General features: G+C 34.7%; 1 protein-coding gene across 3 annotated transcripts in view; it reads left to right on the plus strand.

Annotated features, from left to right (window-relative positions):
• The window catches only part of Smurf2 (SMAD specific E3 ubiquitin protein ligase 2), a 109,082-nt gene that overhangs the window by 63,105 nt on the left and 24,534 nt on the right, over positions 1-21,443 (plus strand). For all 3 annotated transcript variants that reach the window (XM_046427736.2, XM_058573715.1, XM_058573714.1), the window contains 6 exons: positions 941-1,006; positions 2,863-2,947; positions 5,351-5,434; positions 8,422-8,624; positions 11,194-11,278; positions 17,393-17,551. In XM_046427736.2, coding sequence (XP_046283692.1) covers positions 941-1,006; positions 2,863-2,947; positions 5,351-5,434; positions 8,422-8,624; positions 11,194-11,278; positions 17,393-17,551 — 682 coding nt within the window. The remainder of the gene's footprint in view (positions 1-940; positions 1,007-2,862; positions 2,948-5,350; positions 5,435-8,421; positions 8,625-11,193; positions 11,279-17,392; positions 17,552-21,443) is intronic.

Raw genomic sequence — 21,443 nt, forward strand, 5'->3', positions numbered from 1 at the left:
TCAGCCATTTTTAAGCACCTGATGTAGTGTTCTTCCAGATTGAATTGGAGGATACAAAGACTAAGATATGGTCTCCTCCTTTTACCAATTCATGATTATTTAAGAAGCAAGTTTCAAAATAACTTAGCTATATGTGTTATAATCAAAGTAAGACCAGCATGCTAATGGGTGACATTGTTCCTTAGAGGGCCAGGTCAAAGTTGTATTTGTTTTACAATTGAGGCACTGAAGAGAATAAATTTGTTGCCCCTAAATGATTAGTGGCAGAATAAATCAAACCCAGATCTTAAGTTTTCCTTTGGCTTCTTATTAATATTTATTGTGTGTATGTGTCATTTGGAATGGTTGCATAAAAATAATAATAATGTCAACTAACATTTATTGAACACTTACATGCCAGATACTGTACTGAGATTTGTAATTATCTCACTTAATCCTTAAAAAATCTAAGGTAAGGGGCTGGGGTTATGGTTCAGAGGTAGAGCGCTCGCCTCTCACATGCAAGGCCCTGGGTTCCATCCTCAGCACCACATAAAAATAAATAAATAAATAAAGTTATAAAAAAAATCTAAGGCAAGTTTTATCATATATGAGAAAACCAAGGCTTAGGTTGTTTAAGACCAACAGCTGTTAAGATGTAAGCCACAACTAAAACTGAAGTAGTCTGAAAGCTTTGGAAAGAAAAAACTGCCTATTGACAATGTAATACACCACTGTTGTTGTGATTTTTGAAGTCCTAATTACCAACACTTGTTGAGATATTTATACTAATATATATACAGCTAAGAGTATTTTAAACATTTGTTTTATAATTAAAACATGATTAATTCCTTAAGTGATCTGATTTCTAATGGATTATGTAAATTGTCACTTAATAGATGTTAGAATTTCTAATACCAGCTAATTAAAATTTTTTCTTGTTGTTGTTGATTTGAAATAGATCAGAGGTTGGATCTATGCAAACTTGGGCCAAATGACAATGATACAGTTAGAGGACAGATAGTAGGTAAGTGTACAATTTAAATTTATGTGAATTTTGACCTCATTTAGAATATAATAATTCAAGTGTATAATTCAAAATATAATAAATTCTAATTCAAAATATAATAAATACAGCTTCACTGTATTGGCATTAATTAAAGATTAGTCATGAAAAATGCTACAGTATATACAGAATCCAGGTTAACTTAATTTTTAAAAATCTTAATATAAAAAAATTTGTAGTTTCTAGTGTTGTTATTTTGTTTCTTTAAGCCAGGAATTCTTTCAAAGTACTCAAATATGGTAGAGCACTGAGGTAAACTTGGGAGATGGTTATTAATGTTTTCTGAAAATTCTTGAACTAGTTTTTGAGTAAGAGTAAGAATAGAATATTGAACTTTTTAAATTTAATGCTTTGTTTAATGTTGAATGCTTTACAGTTTTGAAAATGGTGCTAAAAAAAAATAAAATGAACAATAGCAGTGTAACACTAAATGGAAATAAGGATGAAATTCCACCTGAGTCATAAGGCATTCAGTTAGAAATGGGCTAATAGACTGTCTTAAATTGACCTAGAGAAAAAGGCTTCATACAATATTTCTGGAGCCTTTTCTTAAGAATTTGTATACTGAACGCCTGTTGCGGAGCTGCCTCCTTGGCCTCCCTGGAGAAGGCACAAGCACACAAAGCACCAGAAGACAAGACCCAAGCACTGATGTGCAGGAAGCCCTATGTGCAGGAAGTACTGGAGGAGTTTCAGTGGGCATGGGGCTAATCCTTGATGCAATCACACGGAAACCATATGAAATAGAAGGAGGCTACTTAATATGAAGTTGTAAACCTGCAGAGTTTAATAAATTGACTGCAAGTTAAAGAAACAACAACAACAAAAAGAATTGGTGTACTGAGATTTGATGAAGATGCACGGTGTAGTAGGACACTGAGGAAGGCACTTTTGAAGCTTCTTTAATTAAAAGAAGAAAATGCAATTGGAATCTTATACTTCTTGATAGAGCAGAATTTAGACTAAACTGATTTTTATTATGAGTCTGCCAGAAAGGTTTTAGTTCCTGAGTATTTGGAAGACTTCATTTTACAAGGCAATGCATTAGTTTCATAGTTGGGGAACTGCCACAGTAGCCACATAACAAAGCTCTTTTGGGGTTTATCCCAGGGAAGTATTTGCATTACAGAATTATTGACAATGCCTGTCATTCTTAATTGAGAAAGGTGTAAAAAACGTCAAAAATAAATCCTGGGGGCTGGGGTAACGCGCTCACCTGGCATGCGTGGGGCGCTTGGTTCCATCCTCAGCACCACATACAAATAAAGAGATGTTGTGTCCGCCGAAAACTGAAAAAAAAAATTAAAAATTCTCTCTCTCGCTCTCTAAAAAAAAAGGAATCCTGGCATACAGTCCTTTTACATGCAATAGCTTCTACTGTATTTGATTTGATGTTAGGTAATGCTTGCCAACTAATATCTAGGAGTAACAAAATCATTTTACTGGGTATAAATTTACATTTATAAAAATAGGATACTTTGTTTTACATTAGAAATACTGGAGTATACTACATAGAAAACAAATGTTTTAATCCCCCACTCCACCCCCCAGTACTGGGGATTGAACCCAGGAGTCCTCTACCTCTTGGCTACATCCTCATCTTTTTGAGACTGGGTCTCATTAAGTTGCCCTAGCAGATCTTGAATTTGAAATTCTCCTGCTTCAGTCTCCCCAGTAGCTGAGATTATGTGAAAATAAACTACAGATTTTACTAAGGTATTAAAAAAAGCTAAGCCAGATGCCTTCTAAAGATAGATATTTTAGATTGTAATAGTTCTTTCAATGAATCTTAGTAATGTTTCTGTTGTTTACAATAGTAAGTCTTCAGTCCAGAGACCGAATAGGCACAGGAGGACAAGTTGTGGACTGCAGTCGTTTGTTTGATAATGATTTACCAGATGGGTAAGCTAATATCACTAAAATCATTAGAGAAATATATAAGGATTATCTGTAAAATAATAAAAAAGTTGATATTTACTATATGCTTTAGAAGTTTGCTTGATCAATTTCATAATGAAGGTTTTCTTTCTAATTGGAAAATTAGAAGGATCTTGTCATAACAAATTTATAAAATAAGCTATGAGTTTGGTCTGTTAAATTTGATTTTTTTTATAAAAAAAGTTTTGACAAAGAAGAAGGTGAAAATATTTTGCTAAATATAACTCTTCTACACATATTATCTATTAAAAGAAAAACTTTTTTTGCTTGATTAAATTATTCCAAAGAGACCATTCAGGTACTAAATTTGAAACATTGCTCTATTTAGAGGGTTGGAAAAGATAATTTGGGTAATAGTAATTATGACAAAATAGCATTTATTGAACATGTATGGATCAAATACTGTTATAAGCACTTTATAAATATTACATCATTTAATTCTTAAAACATCTTGGAAGGTAGTGTAGAACATACAATTCTGGTGTTTGATCACTTGGGTTCCAGTCCTTACTCTTCTGTTTATTGGCTTTATGACCTTAATTGATTTATTTAACTTCTATAAGCTTCAGTTTATATTTATTTATTTATTAAGAAGGATGATTGATAATAGGTCATACCCTATAAATTGTTGAGAAAATTAAATCATTTACTTAAAGCACTTTAGTATCTTGCATATAGTGTTTAATTTTAGCTACTATTGTTTCTGTTATTACCATTATTGCCACTCTTTCATTTTACATTTAAAAAAACTGAGGCTCGAGAAGTGAAGTAACTTGTCTAAGCTCACATAGTAAGTGGCAGAGCTGGAGCACAAACCTAAGTTTTAATTCCTAAGCTCTTGATCTTTATCACTACTCTTTATCTTTTTTTAAAAAATATTTTTAGTTGTAGATGCACACAACACCTTTATTTTATATATTCATTTTTTATGTTGTGCTGAGGATCGAACCCAGTGCCTCACAGGTGCTAGGCGAGCACTCTGCCACTGAGCCCCAGCCCTAGCTCCAGCCCCAGCCCTATCACTACTCTTTATCCTTGATACTAATTTGTCTTTAATTTTTTTAACTTTCAAAGTATTTTTAGTTAACTTTAAAGAAGTGTAATTTACATACAATCAATTGGATCCATTTGAAGTATATAATTGGTTTTGTTTCAATTCAAATTATTTTTGATGGATTTTTTTTTTTTTTCCTACCTGGGATTAAACTCGAGGACATTCAGCCACTGAGCTACTTTGTTGTTCCCCAGCCCTTTGTTATATTTTATTTAGAGATAGGGTCTTGCTGAGTTGCTTAGTGCCTCACTGAGTTGCTGAGGCTGGCTTTACACTTGCTATACTCCTGCCTCAGCCTCCCCAGCTGCTGGGATTACAGGCGTATTCCATCTCATCCAGCTTTTGACAGAAATGTTTACATCTAAGCTGTGGTATTTGCCCAATTTATTTAAACTATTAAAAATTGCTATAATTAATTCTGTTTATAGACCACTTCAGCTTTTTGATATGTCTGTTAAGTCTTTCCTGGATGTGAGGTAGAATATGATACTTTTGAAGAGGAGGTTTAGATTGAATAATTAATTAATATTGAGAGGTTATAGCAATATGGACTATAAAGTTCATTAGTCTAACTTGCCCATGACTATTGTACTATGGGGGGGGAGGAACCCCTAGCATCTTTTTCATTTTCTGCTAAAAAGTTTAATCTCCCCAAAACTCTGCTAATATTTTGGTGAAAATATTACATATCTGTAGTCCTTTGCCTTTTTCATTATATGATTTGCAATAAAAAGTTGAGGGATAAGTGGCATTCTTGATTTTTTAAAAATTAGTTTGGTAGAGTGCTTGACTCACATGCACAAGTCCCTAGGTTCAATCCCCAGCACCATCAAAAAAAAAAAAAAAATTAGTTTGGATAGACAGATTGCTTTGAAAGCTTTTTAAATATATGCTTTTTGAAATTTGACTTTAAAAAATTGAGAGTGATTTTTCTTTTTAGGCCACCTGGATTCCAATGCTTAGTTTTGTGCTTACTAGCTACATTAATTTATGGTTAAACATATTTTTAATAGTGCCATTTTTCATGAAATTAGTATAATTTGAGTGTTACATCATTGAAAATTCTCACTGTAGCTGATGGAAAGATATTTGTCACATCTCAGTGTAAATATTCTAGAAGCTCAGCATTTCATAAAATATATCATGTAGTTCTAAAGTAAATTGAAAAAAAAATCTATATTCTGTGATTTGATCCTTCCATTTGGTCTGATTTGTGATAGTAGATAACCTTTGTGATCACAGTGAAAATCTTCGGTGTCCTAGTTTCCTATTAAATCTTATTAATGCCTTATCTTTCAATATTTTTATTTAAGCTGGGAAGAAAGGCGAACTGCCTCTGGAAGAATTCAGTATCTTAACCACATAACAAGAACTACACAATGGGAACGCCCAACACGGTAAGAACATATAGGTATTTCTGATAGTTTTTGCTAGTTACTTTCTTGAATTTCCTTTCTTTTTATCTCTCATCTTTACTAGATTGTTTTCATAGATTTTACAGCAGATATTTGCGATCATTTTTAAAAAGTAATCATCGGGGCTGGGGTTGTGGCTCAGTGGTGGCGTGCTTGCCTTGCATGCATGGGGCACTAGGTTCAATCCTCAGTACCACATAAATTGATAAAGTGAAGGTATTCTGTCCATCTACAATTAAAAAAAAAAAAAAAAAGTAATCATCAACAGCTAGGTGCAGTGGTGCACGCCTATAATCCCAGCGGCTTGTGAGGCCGAGGCAGGAGGATCTTGAGTTCAAAGCCAGCCTCAGCGTTGCGGCCCTAAGCAACTCATGGAGACAGTCTATAATATAAAAAAAAAATGAGCTGGGTTCTGGATCTGTGGGTAAGCACCCCTGGGTTCAATCCCTGGTACCCACCCCCAAATAGTAATAATCATCAAGAAAGATTGTTTGACAGGTCATCCTGGTATTGGAGCACCAGGGTCTATGGTATTACTTAATAAACATTAATTGATCCGGGCATGGTGGTCTATGCCTATAATCCCAGCAATTCAGGAGGCTGGGGCAGGAGGATTACAGGTTTGAGGCCAGCCTCAGCAAATAAGCAAGGCTCTAAACAACTTAGTGAGACCCTGACTCAAAAAATAAAAAGGACTAGGGATGTGGCTCAGTGGTAAAGTATCTCTGGGTTCAATTCCCCAGTACCAATATATATCTTTATTAATTGAATCACTTGAATAAATTGAATAATCATTTTATTTCTGGGTATCTGTGGGTTTTTTTTTGAGCTTGTAGTTACATCTGTTATTGAATGGTCATTATAAAATATTTGTACAGTGTCTCTATTCTTTCAGTCACATAAAGAGATCATATTATATCAAGTCCAAGTAAGGTCTGTGATCAAGATAAGAACACTATGGAGGGGCACCTACCTTAGAGTGGGTGATGAGGAGCTGGTTGAAGTTGCAAAGGAAAACTGTGAAGGAGGTGACTCTGAATTAAACCTTGAAGAATGGTAGACATATAGTCCCTTTTTTATGGAGCTTAATTTAGAAAGACATCAGGGTGCAAGCTCATTTTTGAGAACTATAAAGACATGCTTTTAAAGTAACTGAAAATGAATAGAGTGACTTAGTTCTCCTTGCCCACTTTAAAAAATATATTTTTAGTTGTAGGTGGACATAATATCTTTATTTATTTATTTTTATGTGGTGCTAAGGATTGACCCCAGTGCCTCACATGTGCAAGGCAAGCACTCTACCACTGAGCCACAACACTAGCCCGCCTTTTCCTCTTTTTTAAAAAAATTTATTTCTTACATAAATGACAATAGTGGAGTGCATTACATTCATAATTATCCATTCGACTTTTCCTCTTTTAAAAAGCAAAATCAAAGCTTATTTGTCATCTCTGTTCAGTGTTTTGTTTGCTTTTTTTCTTCTACTGGGCAGGACTGGCACCAGGAATAGATTATCGAATGCTTCTCATTAGCTTTACCTCCTTTACTTATTGGGAATTAATTGATTAGCTCATTGGAATCATAAAATTTCTCTATTACATTGTAATTGTCAAGTAAAAGCTTAGTTTATGTTGCCTTTTTTAAAGATGTTACATTTGTAGCATAAACTGTCAAGGATTTTATTGAAATTGAAAAACATATTTATTATAAGTGAGCATAAGTGAATGGGTATGTGTGTGTCAGTGTTTAAATGAAGCCTATTTCCTTCTAATTCATTTAGTTGATAGAATTAATTTCCACATGTATAAACTGTTGGTTCTTATAAATGTTATCGTAAAAATGAATTCTTGAATATTTTGTTTTGGAAGACTTCCAATAAGTCTGAAAGCTCCTCGATAGAGACAAATAGCTTCAATAGGTATTTATTGAGCTACTTGTACTAACACAACAAGCACTAGGTGATAGTAGGGAATAAAATCAGCAGACTACCCACCCCCCTTTTCAATAAATATTCTAGTGGGGGAATATGAACAAAAACAAGATTTGTAAAAAATGAAAAATAGCAGAGATAACTGCTGTGTTGAGGAACTAAGGCAAGGTATGGATGTTCCTCAACTTGATTGGATAATATTTGATAAACCCATTCATTGTAAGTTAAAAATACCTTAAGTCAGAAATTCATTGAATATACTTAACATACCACACGCAACATAGTATATTGTAGACTATCTGTCATTTACTTTTGTGATCATATGCCTGACTGGCAGCTGCAGTTCCCTGCCAATTGTCTAGCATTTTGAGAGTATGCTATGTGTATTACTTGCTAGCCCAGGAAAAGATAAAAATTTGAAGTACTGTTGCTATAAACATTGGTTGCTTTTGCACTGTTGTAAAGTCAAAAAAATAGGTTGGGTTCTGTCTGGATTATCAAATGACTGGTTGACTTCTTTAGTTTAGAAGATTGGAAAGACCTCTTAAGGAGGCATCAAGTGTAAATTATGATTTGAATGATAAAAAAGAACCAAGCCCAGGGATAGTAGGAGTAATGAGTATTTTAGGTGGAATGAAAAGGTACTGTTTTTGAAGACTAAAGGTAAAATGACTTTTGAGAAGTTCAAGGAACAGAAAGAGTATCAGTGTGGCAGAAGCTAAGTTGGGAGGGAGAATGGTGGGAAATCAGGTCTGAGAGGTCGGTTGTATTACGTCAAGTTATGCTTTGTAATCTGGTATTCAAATCTATAAATATCTGGACTTTATATAAAAAGCAATTAAAACCAATATTTAAATATATAATTGACATTCATTTCTCTGGCACCTAAAGCTTTCAGGCTTGCTTTGGCCAGAGTTCTTAAATCATTAAGTTTGTATCAGTCATTCCATTTTCTTATGTGGTAAGTGATTGTTACTGTAGAGAACTCTACTTTTGATATCTAAATTGATAACTTTGTTTCCTTGTTACTTTTCAATAGACCGGCATCTGAATATTCTAGTCCTGGCAGACCTCTTAGCTGCTTTGTTGATGAGAATACTCCAATTAGTGGAACAAATGGTGCAACATGTGGACAGTCTTCAGATCCCAGGCTGGCAGAGAGGAGAGTCAGGTCTCAACGACATAGAAATTATATGAGCAGGACACATTTACACACTCCTCCAGACCTACCAGAAGGCTATGGTATGACTACTAGCAAAGGAAAAATAAAATGTGGCTTACTAATTTTAGTTTCTAAGAACAAAAATTAACTTAAAAATTTATTAACCTGAGCTTAGGGATTCTGCATGAAAATAAAAGCAAATATAAAACCTCCCAACTTTGAAAAGTCTTTGAAGTGTTAGAAGACTACCTAACCAATGTTTGACTAATTACTTTAGCTTTTATGCTCTTTTAAAATTAAATGTGACTGATACCTATCACAAGGTATTGTGAGAAACCTGAATCATAGTGAGACAACTCTGCAAGTAGGCACTGCATAAAGGTATGGTAGCATTATTATTGATAAAGGTCATCTGAAGTTAGACATACAGTGTGGTTTTTGGTTTTGGATAAACATATTTAGGAATAATTTCAAAGGTGTATTTCTTATGGTGTTTATTGTTCTTTGTTATCTATAATTTTTGATTATCCGAGTGACGGGATTATCATAAATGATTTAGTCACTTTTTTGTATAAGATGATTTTACTCTTAGGTAATTTCCTGGAATTATAGAATTTCATGTGGAAGATAATGTGAATCTTCTAATTGAATACAGACTTTCTAAATCACTCCTTGCAAACACTAGCATTTTATGAACTTGACTGGCATCGCTTACTTGCTAAAAAGCTAACTAAATTTTTGCCCTGTTAGCACTGACTGTAGATAAATTATTTTGGGCTGATAGTGACACCTAATGACCAACATTGGGAATTGCCTGATCTAAGTTTTCTTATTTTTAGTTGAGTTATTTAAAAAACTATTCTGCAAATTCATGATTCTAATTTTATTTTAAAACATATTTTACAGGAGGCAGCAACTTGGGAAGTGAGGCAGGAGGATTGCAAGTGCAAAGCCAGCTTCAACAACTTGCAACTTAGTGAGACTCTGTCTCAAAATAAAAAATAAAAAAGGGCTGGGGATTTGGCTTAGTAGTATAAAGTGCCCTGTGTTCAATCCCTGGTACCAAAAAAACAACAACAAATAACATATTTTAGCTCTTTTTTTTTTTTTGCTTTTGGCACTGGGCATTGAAGCCAGGTATTCGTTACCACTGAGTCACATCCATAGCCCTTTTTATTTTTATTTTGAGACAGGGTCTCACTAAGTTACATAAGGCCTCATTAGGTTTCTAAGATTGGCCTTGAACTTGCAATCCTCCACCTCAGCCTCCCAAGTCACTGGGATTATAAGCATACACCATTGTGCAGGGCCATTTTTAGCTCTATAATTTGGAAAAGAAAAAAAAACTGTCCACTAACTGTGCTGTGCCTCAGAGATTACTTTAGAGTATGTGAAACAGACAAACCTCAGTTCACATCCCAGCTTTGCCATGTTACACTGAGCATAGTATTTAGCCTCTGTGAACATATGGGGAATGTAATAGTACCAATAGTGTAGGTTTATTGCATGAATAAATGATATTTTATGTGAAGTATCTGAAAGAGTGGTATAGAAAGTGCTCAATAAAATTTAGCTGTTATTGTCAATGTATAGATCTTAAAATAAAGTATCTTTTGCCATTTATCTTTGAGATTATAAGGCAAGCTATTTGGAATAGGAGTAGTTATACTTTTATAATATCGTGTGATCTAGATTTAAAAAAATTTTGTACAACTAAAACAGAAATAAGGTAGATACCAAGGCTGAAATTATTACAGCTGTCATCTGTAACTGAATTTAAACATTTTTATGTTTAAAATTTTTTAAAGTTTGCAATTTAAGTTTATTGATTTAATTAGAAGCTTATAAATAAATTTCTGCTAATAAATATTAACAATGGTTTTGTTGTCTTGTATACTGAATTTTTAAAAACTTTTAAAAAATATTTATTTTTTTAGTCGTAGTTAGACACAATACATTTATTTTATTTATTTATTTTTTAATGTGGTGCTGAGGATCGAACCCAGGGCCTCGCATTTGCTAGGCAAGCGCTCTACCACTGAGCCACAATCCCAGCCCTTTACCTGTTTGTGATTTTATAATGTGTTCCTTGTAGCTCATCTTTTTTGTGTGTCTGTTTAGCTTAAACATAGTTGAAAGAATACATTTCTGGCCCAGCATGGTGGTGTATGTCTTTAATCTCAGCAACTCAGAGGCTGAGGAAGAGGGTCATAAGTTTGAGGCTAGTCTTAGCAACATAGGCCCTAAGCAACTTAGTGAGACTCTGTCACAAAATAAAACATAAAAAGGGCTGGGGATTGGCTCAGTGGTTAAGTGCTCCTGAGTACAGTCTCTAGTTCCAAAAAAAGAGATCGCTTCTTTACCTTTTGTCTTGTTTACTTATTGGTGTTGTGACAGTCTTATTTTCTATTTTCCATTGCGATTGCACTACATTATAAGTTTAGTTAGGTTTTAGATATCTGGTCTATAACTTTCATATAATTGTTTCTAGGAAACAGAAAAAGTGATTTGTGAAGCTGGTTTTCATAATGAAATAGACTGGTAATTTGGAAATTTTTCCCTATTAGTATGTCATCCCAGAGTATGTAAAAGTATTTGATTTGGACATTCTGAATTTTGTTCTTCTTATTAGTTTTCTTTATTTTACAGAACAGAGGACAACGCAACAAGGTCAGGTATATTTCTTACACACTCAAACTGGTGTGAGCACATGGCATGATCCAAGAGTACCTAGGTAAGAATATATTTTAAGTACTCTTCATACAATGAATATATATCTTACTTTGGGTTTCTTGCAGTTTTTAAAAAAGATATTTAACTTTTAAAAATAGTTTATATATATGTTTGGCTCTGACAGTCATTTGAGTTTGACATTCAGTAGAAAGTCTTACCTGTTTCTCTGAAGTCTCACCAGTTCCCCCCACCAGTGTCCAGTCCCCTTTTCTGATCCCTTTAAAAAAAAGTGAGACAGCTGAGCATTGTGGCATATGCAATCACACCTACACCCTTTTTCTGGTACCAGGGATTGAACTCAGGGGCACTTGGCCACTGAGCCACATCCCCAGCCCTATTTTGTATTTTATTTAGAGACAGGATCTCACTAAGTTGTTTAGCGCTTCACTTTTGCTGAGGCTGGATTTGAACTTTTGATCCTCCTGCCTCAACTTCCCGAGCTGCTGGGATTACAGGCGTGCACCACTGCCCCCAGTTTGCAATCTCATTTTAAATGAGGTAGGAGGATCAAGTTCAAGTCCAGTCTCAACAATTTAACAAGGCCCTGTTTTTGGGGAAAAGGAAACAAAAAGAGGGGGGGTGGGGCTGGGGATGTAGCTCAGTGGTAAAACACCACTGTGTTCAATCCCAAGTATCAAAAAAAAGGCAAGCCAAAATATGGGCTAAAACATTGCGTTTAAAATAGGTAGAGATTAAAGATGGTGGAATGAGATGGACATCATTACCCTAAGTACATGTGTGAAGACATGAATGGTGTGACTCTACTTTGTGTACAACCAGAGACGTGAAAAATTGTGCTCTTTATGTGTACTATGAATTGAAATGCATTCTCCTGTCATGTATAACAAATTAGAATAAATAAATTAATTTTTAAAAAGACGGGAAAAATAGGTAGGAGGTGATAAGTTTTATTTTATTTCTGGTCAGGCTTTTTTTTTAAGTTAAAAAATTTTAATCTTATACAAATTATTCAGTGATCTTCTGTGTGTTCCTTAGTAGTTTCATTTTGATGCAGAAAAGAAAACAAGTGGCTGAGCATGGTGGCACACACTTATAATCCCAATTCTGAAGACTGAGACAGGGTCATGGCAAGTTCAAGGCCAGCCTCTGCAATTTAGTGAGACCTTGTCTTGATATAAAAAATAAAGGGTTGGGGATATAACTCAGTGGTAGAACACTTGCCGAGCATGCACAAGGCCCTGAGTTCGACCTCCAGTACTGCAAATAAACAAACTAAAAAGAGCTGAGGATCTAGTTTAGTTGTAGAGCTCCCCTGGCTTCAATCCCCAGTACCAGAAAAAGAATAAAGAAAACAGCTTAGGTTAATTCCAATTCCATTTTATTTAAAAATTAAAACTTATACATTTGAACTGTAGGCATTGCATTTGTTAACCAAAATATTAGTTGTATTCTGGCTTCAAGAAGATGGAATGACACACAAATCAATTTAATAATTAGTGTAATTTTAAATACATTCTGGTACTAAATATTGAGTTTTTCAAACATTTTTTTTTTCTTTTCCTCCTTTTTTTGAAACTGGGGATTGAACCCAGAGGCACTTTACCACTGAGATAAGTCCCTAGCCCTTTTTATATTTTATTTTGAGACATGGTTCCCCTGAGTTGCCCAGGCTGTCCTTGAATTTGCAATTCTTCTTCCTCAGCTTTCCCAGTAGACCTGGGATTATAGGCATGTTTCACTGCTAGCTTGAGTTATTTTCTTTTATTTTTCTTTCTTTTTAAAAAAATATTTATTTTTTTTTAGTTATAGGTGGACACAATGTCTTTATTTTATATTTATGTGGTGCTGAGGATCAAACCTGGTGCCTCACGCATGCTAGGCGAGTGCTCTACCTCTGAGCCACAATCCCAGCCCAGCTTGAGTTATTTTCTAATGAGCATGTGCAAAGTACCAAGTAGTGCAGCCTGATTTGCCAAAAAGCTTTGAATTCAAAATTAAGTTCTAAATCAACTTTCTGTGGTACATGTGTACCTTTGTAAAGTGAGGATGTTTTGATAGAAAGGTAGCAGAATACAACAGTTACTAATATGGCATTATGTAAAAATGTGGATGTGTAACCGATGTGATTCTGCAGTCTGTATTTGGGGTAAAAATGGGAGTTCATAACCCACTTGAATCTAATATATGAAATATGATAAGTCAAGAGCTTTGTAATGTTTTGAACAACCAATTAGAAAAGAGAGAGAGAGAAAAACAAAAACAACAACAACAAAAAAACCCTCAACATAAAAAAAACCCAGGGAGTGTCAAGAGAACGTTCCTTCCTAAAGCTGACCCAGACTTCTGTCTGTAACTGAATCAAAAAACAGATGTGACTAGCTGATGTTGGGTTGCCCTGATACTTGCTATTTATTTATAAATAAAACTATTATAATGAAAATATTTGATTATATAATTTAATTAGAATCTTTTGAGGGTGGCAGCCAGCAAAATATGCTATCACTAATTACTGTATCAAGTTGCAATTTCTTGGTGGTATAAATGTTAAATTTTAACTAGTAGTAGAGAAAGAATTTTGTATCTTTTAAGTTAAGCTTGGGAAAAAAATTTAAGGTCCTAACTTTTAGAAATCAGAATTTGTTAAATTATGAAAGGAAGTGTTTTGGATTCTGTTTATCAAATTGAATATAAATAATGAGCTTTTCTTTAAAATTATTTAAAGTCATTGGTAAGACGTATATAGAAGAAAAATGATTTTGCGGTATTGAGAAAGATAAACTTGAATTATCATTTAAAGATATCCATACACTTAAATTTGTCTGAGAAGTCCCATTTTATTATGCTTTGCATTTCTGTTTAAAGTAATGATTAAGGCCTAATTATTCATTTTATTGCATATTGGCTATAGTCTTGAAGTTCAGATTCATTTATTGATTGTATCAAGGATTAACCCAGGGGTGTTCTACCAGTGATCCACATCCTTTTTATTTTTTATTTTGAGACAGGGTATCACTAAGTTGCTTAGGGCTTTGCTAAATCATTGAGTCTAGCTTTGAACGTGTGATTCTCCTGCCTCAGCCTCCTGAGTTGTTGAGATTACAGGCATGCACCACTGTGCCTGGCTCAGATTTGTATTTTTATGGCTGCATAACATTCCATTTTTCTGTAATCAGTTCCCAGTTGGACATAAAAAATATTTCCAGTTTTTTACGTTTTTAGTTAGTCCTCTCCCATGTATGAGTGTAGATCAATAAAATTCTAAATAAAATAATATAAATTTAGTTTCTACATTATATTAATAGAATTCTCATTCTTTGATTTCTATCATTGTTTTTTACTTCTAAAAGTTCCATTTAAGAAAATATCACCATTTATTTTTATTTTTTTAAATTTTTTTCTTTTTAGTTGTAAATGGACCTTTATTTTATGTATTTATATATAGTGCTGAGGATCGAACCCAATGCCTCACACATGCTAGGCAGGTGCTCCACCACTAAGCCACAATCCAGCCCCTACATTTATTTTTTAATAATGTTTCATTGATAGTTCATTTTGTAATGGTACCTTTTAATTTTTTAAAAAATTGCATATCATCGCTGTTCTCTTTTTGGTTTCTGACAGTGCTTGGGGATCTGATTCTGGCTTATTATTTCTCCTGACTTTAACAGTGTTGTTCTTTTCTGAAGTGTTTGGTGATTTTAGATTGTGAATTTATTATTTGATCTTGATTAGTTGGGGTTTCGAGACCTGAAGTAGAATTTTAGGTAGTTTTCCTGGAATTACCTCATTATTTTGAGATCTCAGTTTTTGGGGGAAGTTATTAGTTTCCTTTCCCAACCTTGCTGATGGCCTTTCTCTCTCCACACTGGCCACTCAGGTACTAGCTCCACCTTCATTTTCCTCCCTCCCTTCCCTCTTTTTCTCCCTCCCTACCTACCTCTTTTAGTAGGATTCTTGGAGCTTTCCCTTGCTTCTTTTGTGACTAGCTATGTCTACAAATATTATGTTTCCCTTTAAACTTTAGTTGTTTTGTAGTAGGAGGATCTCTCTCTCTCTCTCTCTCTCTCTCTCTCTTTTTGGTATTGGGGATTGAACCCATGGTGCTCAACTACTGATCCACATCCCCAGCCCTTTTTATATTTTATTTAGAGACAGGGTCTCACTAAGTTGCTTAAGGCCTTGCTGATTTGCTGAGGCTGTCTCTGAACTCACCATCCTGCTCCCTCAGCATCCTGAGCCCTGGAGGAGGTCAGGAGAATCCTCTTGGAGCACCTCTAAACAAAAGTCAAAGTCATCATTTCAACAAATCTATGAGGGCCCATATGTGCCCATCATCATGTTTCACCCAGAACAAGCTGTTACTTGAGGAGGGCCGGGGGCGGAAATCTTTGTCTAGTTTAACTTTTAAAACGTGATTTTGAAGAATCTTATCAGCACAATTATGTTCTAGTTTAAATTTACATTAGACATGCTGCTTTTATCTTTTCAAGCCCTCTTCCCCCAAGCCCCTAAAGACCACAAAAGGCAAACAGTTTTAGTGTCTAGATGCTTGAGCTTTCTTGGTCACTTTGAAAGAATGGCAGTTCCTTAGCATTTACGGGTAATTCCAGTAGCCTGAAGTGGTTCACTTGGGCTTGAAATGACCTGAGCATATTACTCATTGTTACATGAGGCTTTAGTGGGGTCATGGAAGACAGTGACTTCATTGTCCCAGTAGATGACAGTAACTTTGGGATCTGCACTCTGAAAGATTTTTGTTCTAACAGTGTAGAGGATAGGATTTTATAGTCCTTATTGCTGGTTTCATTATGAATAACCAAAGGGAAGCAATGCCTAGTGTCAGGTATAGGACATGCCTACTCTGAGCGTATTAACTTCCTAGCACCTTAATGTGTTTAATAACTTGAGGCTCCTTATCTTATTCTTTAAGGTCCTATAAATCCTTGTTTATATGTAATAGTATTTTAAGTGTGTGCAATATAATAACAGTGGCCTTTGGTTCATTAAAATGCATTAACTGGGCTGGGGTTGTGGCTCAGTGGTAGAGTGCTTGTCTAGCATGTGCAAGGCACTGGGTTCGATTCTCAGAACCACATAAAAGCATAAATAAAGATATTGTATCCATATACAGCTTAAAAAAAAAAAGTCTATTAACTGCCTGTAATCCCAGCGGCTTGGGAGGCTAAGGCAGGAGCATTGAGAGTTGAAAGCCAGAGTCAACAAAAGTGAGGTGCTAAGCAACTCAGTGAGACCCTGTCTCTAAATACAAAATAGGGCTGGGGATGTGGCTTGGGAATGCCCCTGAGTTCAATCCCTGGTATCCCCACCCCCTCCCCCCCAAAAGTTTATTAGCTTTTTTTCATTGCAGCAGTAAGTAGTAAGCCTTAGTGTGTTGGTCTTTTGGTGTATCAAACAGGTTCTTTATTCACAAGTTCATAGACTTCAAAAGTCAAAATGAACTAGTTATCCTTTAAAAAAAATGCTGTGATTATTTTCAAGATCATAATTTCTTCTTCTTCTTCTTCTTTTTTTTTGTATTTGGGATTTAACTTAGAGGTGCTTTACCACTGAGCCTTTTTATTTTGAGACAGGGTTTCATTAAGTTGTGTAGGGCCTTGATAAGTTGCTGAGGCTAGCCTTGAACTTGTGATAGGATCATAATTTCAAAAACATTTCCAGTTTTGCTTTGTTGGAGAGCTTAAAATTACTCATGGAATAGACATTATTTACACATATTTTTGATGTAGTAAAGAAAGAAATAGTTGAGGGAAATTTTAGAAAACATTTAATTCCTCTTATCACTGATACTTGTAACACAGTATTTTCTGTCAAACAAATATTGAAGTATAGTTTATGTTGGCAAATGTTGTGATTGCTTTTATATTAATTTAAAATCTGTGTTACATTAAAGTCGAGAAACTAACCTACTAAAAATGTAGGCTTTGTGATAAGTTCTTCTGAGCTGTTTATGGATTGGGTTTTGAACATGCAAGTTTGTTAAACCACTGGGAATTAAAGATTCCAGCTCAACATCTCAAGTTTCTGAAACAATACATTTTCTCAGACTTCATGGAATTGTTGTATGTCATTTACACTTGCTTGGCTCAGCAGGCACAGCAATGAGGTATTTTTTACTTTATATTTGTTTTTGCAGGGATCTTAGCAACATCAATTGTGAAGAGCTTGGTCCTTTGCCTCCTGGATGGGAGATCCGTAATACTGCAACAGGCAGAGTTTATTTCGTTGACCATAACAACAGAACAACACAATTTACAGATCCTCGACTCTCTGCCAACTTGCATTTAGTTTTAAAGTAAGTTTTTTGAAACAATACATATAAAAATACCTGCTGGAACAAGAGGAAATTGATGGATACTTTCTATAATAAATGTGAAAGAATGTCTGCTCTCTTCAATTTATGAGTTATTTTTACTGATCAAATTTTATGTAAGAGTGTGACAGAGTTTACTCAGACATATGAGTATTTTAATTCTACTATGCTTAAGTAGGAACTGATCTTGAAATGTTAGGTAAAGGTATGTATTGAAAGTACTCAAGTGAGGGGCTAGGGATGTGGCTCAAGTGGTAGTGCACTTGCCTAGCATGCGTGAGGCACTGGGTTCGATTCTTAGCACCACATAAAAACAAAATAAAGATATTGTGACCACCTAAAACTTAAAAAAAAAAAAAAAGAAAGTACTCAAGTGAGAGGGTGTTTTTTCCGATAGGCAGTAGCTTGACAGAAGTTGAGGCTGAACAATGTATTTTTGTGTTGCTGTTGCAACACAACTAATGTTAGTGGCTTTTCAATAGCTTTTATTATTTGTGAAGTGTTATTCTTTTACTTTATATATATTAGCAATTTTTTCCCTGACAAATTCCTTGAGGTAGTTACTGCCATTTATATGTATAAGGAAACTGAAATCTAGAGGTTGACTTTCTGTAGGTCGCCAGGCAGTAAGTGGCCATGTCCGGATTCATACCGAACATCCTGGCTTTAGTTGGCTGTTAACTATGTTATTGAGCATTGTTTGTAGGTGTTATTTGTATCTTTGCTTTTCTTTTTTCTTCAGCTATCTAGTTTTTTCCTAACTTTGTTAGTTCCTACATTGCCTTCTGAGGAAGGGGAGGGGTAAATAAAGAGAGAAAAGGAAACTTCATTACTAAGCAAAGCACCAAAGTATCTTTTTCAACAATTTTGATGAAACTGTTGTGTGTGTGTATGAGTGGGGAAAGGGAGAGAGAGAGAGAGAGACCGACACCACGTCTGAGCTACATCCCCAGCCCCGGCAAAAACACTTTGACAATAGTATATCAACAAGGTTCTTGGCCTTAGACTTTGAAGAACAAGGTTCTCTCTGACTCCAGAATAACTTACTCTATCATGTCTAAAAAATATTACATGGTCTGTCTTCCTCATTCCTAACATACATCATAAGTACTCAAAAGTCAAATACTTATGAAGAATGTTAAAATTTTAAAACAAACTGTACATGTTGGCACACTCTTGTAACCACTGCTTGGGAGGCTGAGGCAAAAGTATTGAAAGTTTGAAACCAGCCTAGGCAGCATAGCAAGCCCCTATCTCATAACAAAAGTGTTTTGAAAGGTTGGGGATGTAGTTTTGTGGTAAAGCATTTGCCTAGCAAGTATGAGACCCTGGGTTTTATACCCAGTAACCAGTCCACCCCTCTTCCCACCCCCAAGTAGTTAAAGCTTAAATAACTCAGAATGGAAAATATCTTTGATTCATTAATTTTTTTGGAGCTAGGTTTCATAAAACAAAACATTTAAATGAGAGGTATCTAGCAGTTGTTTACGAGAACAGAATGAAGCATTTAAAATATCTATCTATGGTTCCTCCTTTTAAATGTATATAGTTATCTTAGCAGTCTCATTATGTCAATAGATCTTACTTTATTGTGGATAGAAGATTCTAAAATTTTGGTTACAAATTCACAAGTATTTGGCAGGTTTACAGTTTGTAAGCACTTGAAGAAATACTGAGAAGTATGGGCTTTTTCTGTGCATTAGGATCTGCTGTCTACCCTTTGAATAACACTGCTCTGGGGCACTTGCCTAGTGGTTGAATTACAATATCATAGAGTATTTTTTTCTTCCATTCTAATATAGAAGCACAGTTTTTCTAGAGTCTTTTACCAGCATTTTATGAGTTCCTGTTGCTTGAGAACCTTACTACTATTTGGTATTTGCTTACTAATGCTTTGTAATTATAATTTGCCAGCATTTTCCTAATTTTTAACGAGGTTGAACACCTTCTTATAGGTTTATTGGCTGCTTGGATTTCTTTTCTTTTTTTTTTTGGTAGAGTCCTCTTCACATCTTTTGACCATGGACTATTCAGATCGAACAGTTTTTTGTTGTCCTGTTGATCAGTTGTATGACATTTCATATAAATAGTTTATATCCTTTGCTTACTTTTCTAATATGCCCTTTAAATTTTAAAATTTGAAGTGTAGATGAATTTTTGATGCATTTATAGTTTTTTTCTTTACTAGGCAAGTCTTTAATCTATTGGGACTTTTTCCTTTGTGTGTGGATTTAAGTGGCATATGGTAGTAACTAACTGGGATTTGGGGAGATGATAAGGTATACATGAGATGTTGACATTCTCTATAGAGAACTTTGTTTTGTTTTAGTATTATCATTATTTGTTACCTTCCTGCTTCCCCTACCCCACTGGACCCTGAATTACTTAAGAAGAGTGCCCATATTCTATTCTTTAGTATGTAGCATACCCAAGTTTTTGGTAGATGTGTATTTATTGAAGATTCAGAATTCTGGCTCTTTTGGAGGCCCAGAAAAGCCTCAGGAGGTACTCTATTTTATCTTCTGTCCTCAGAATCACCTCTTTAGGCAGTAGGAATTTGGAGTTTGACTTGATGTTGCCAGTGAACATTTCAGTAGAATAGTTATAGGTATTCTGTCTTTTGAGTAGTTAGTTGTATCAAATAACTGAATAAAATTAGTGTTCTGAAGAAAGGACTAGATGGGATGATAAGAAATGTCGGTTGCCTTTTCTGTTTGAGTAAATTATAGGAGGTAATTTGAAGAACAATTGACTGCTTTTCTGATGATTATTATTTTTACAATTCTGTTTAGAAAGTAGCATTAATATCATCAACATTTGCCTTTGTCTTATCTCCAAGTTTTATGGTCATTCCCAGTAGATAGTTCTTAAGTGAATTTTTTTTCTTTGCACTGGGGTGGAACTGAGAGACAGTTGGTCATTGAGCTACATGCCTAGTTAAATTGCTGAGGCTGGACTTAAACTTCTAATTTTCTGCCTGAGCCTCCTGAATCACTGAGATTCCAGCCGGCACCATTTTGCCTGTCCTGAAAATGTTTTTTTTTTTTTTTTGGGTGTGTGTGTGTGTGTGTTTGTGTGTGTATGGTGTGTGTATCAAAGTATTGCTCCTCCCTTTAATATCTTTGACTTATTATGCTGTGAAAAAGCTTAAACATTTGTGTATCTGTTTTTTTGTTTGTTTCATTTTGTTTTTTAAGAAGGACAGAATTTCAGAACTACAATTGACAGAGTGTCATCTATAAAGTCTCCAACCTGATAAATCTTCTCTGAGGTTTATAGTCATGTTATATTAGAATAAATATATAAAAATTATTCACAGCATTTAAATTTCTATCAGAAGTTAACTTAGAAGTGATAAAGGAGTTAGTTTTTATTCAGATATAAAATGTAAAACAAAATTTTTATGTACAAGTGAATTTATCATGATGAGGTAAAGGAAACAATTTTAACCTAGATTATAGTTTTAAAAAGGATATTCAGCTGGGAGCAGTTGCGCATGTCTATAATACTAGTGGCTTGGGAGGCTGAGGCAGGAGGATCATGAATTCAAATGTCAGCCACAGTGACTTAGCCAGGCCATAAGCAACTCAATGAGACCCTGTTTCTAAATAAAATACAAAAAAGGGCTGGGGATGTGGTTCAGTGGTTAAGTACCCTTGAGTTCAATCCCTAGTACACCCTCCCCCCACATCATAAGGCATCAGTTTTAAAATTTAACTGTTGTTACATTAATCCTTGTATATCTTAGGATATATTGGATAGAAGACTCCTTTTTTACGTTGATGCTTTATTTCTATTTTAAAAGACTTTGGGGATGTGTTTTAAATGTGTGTTAAAGATAAGTACCCTTTCTATGATTGTATTGCTATCAGTT

The sequence above is a fragment of the Marmota monax genome, unplaced genomic scaffold (assembly GCF_021218885.2).
Source record: "Marmota monax isolate L192 unplaced genomic scaffold, Marmota_monax_Labrador192_F-V1.1 WCK01_AAM20220418_F8-fsc00285, whole genome shotgun sequence".
NCBI classification, from domain to species: Eukaryota; Metazoa; Chordata; class Mammalia; order Rodentia; family Sciuridae; genus Marmota; species Marmota monax.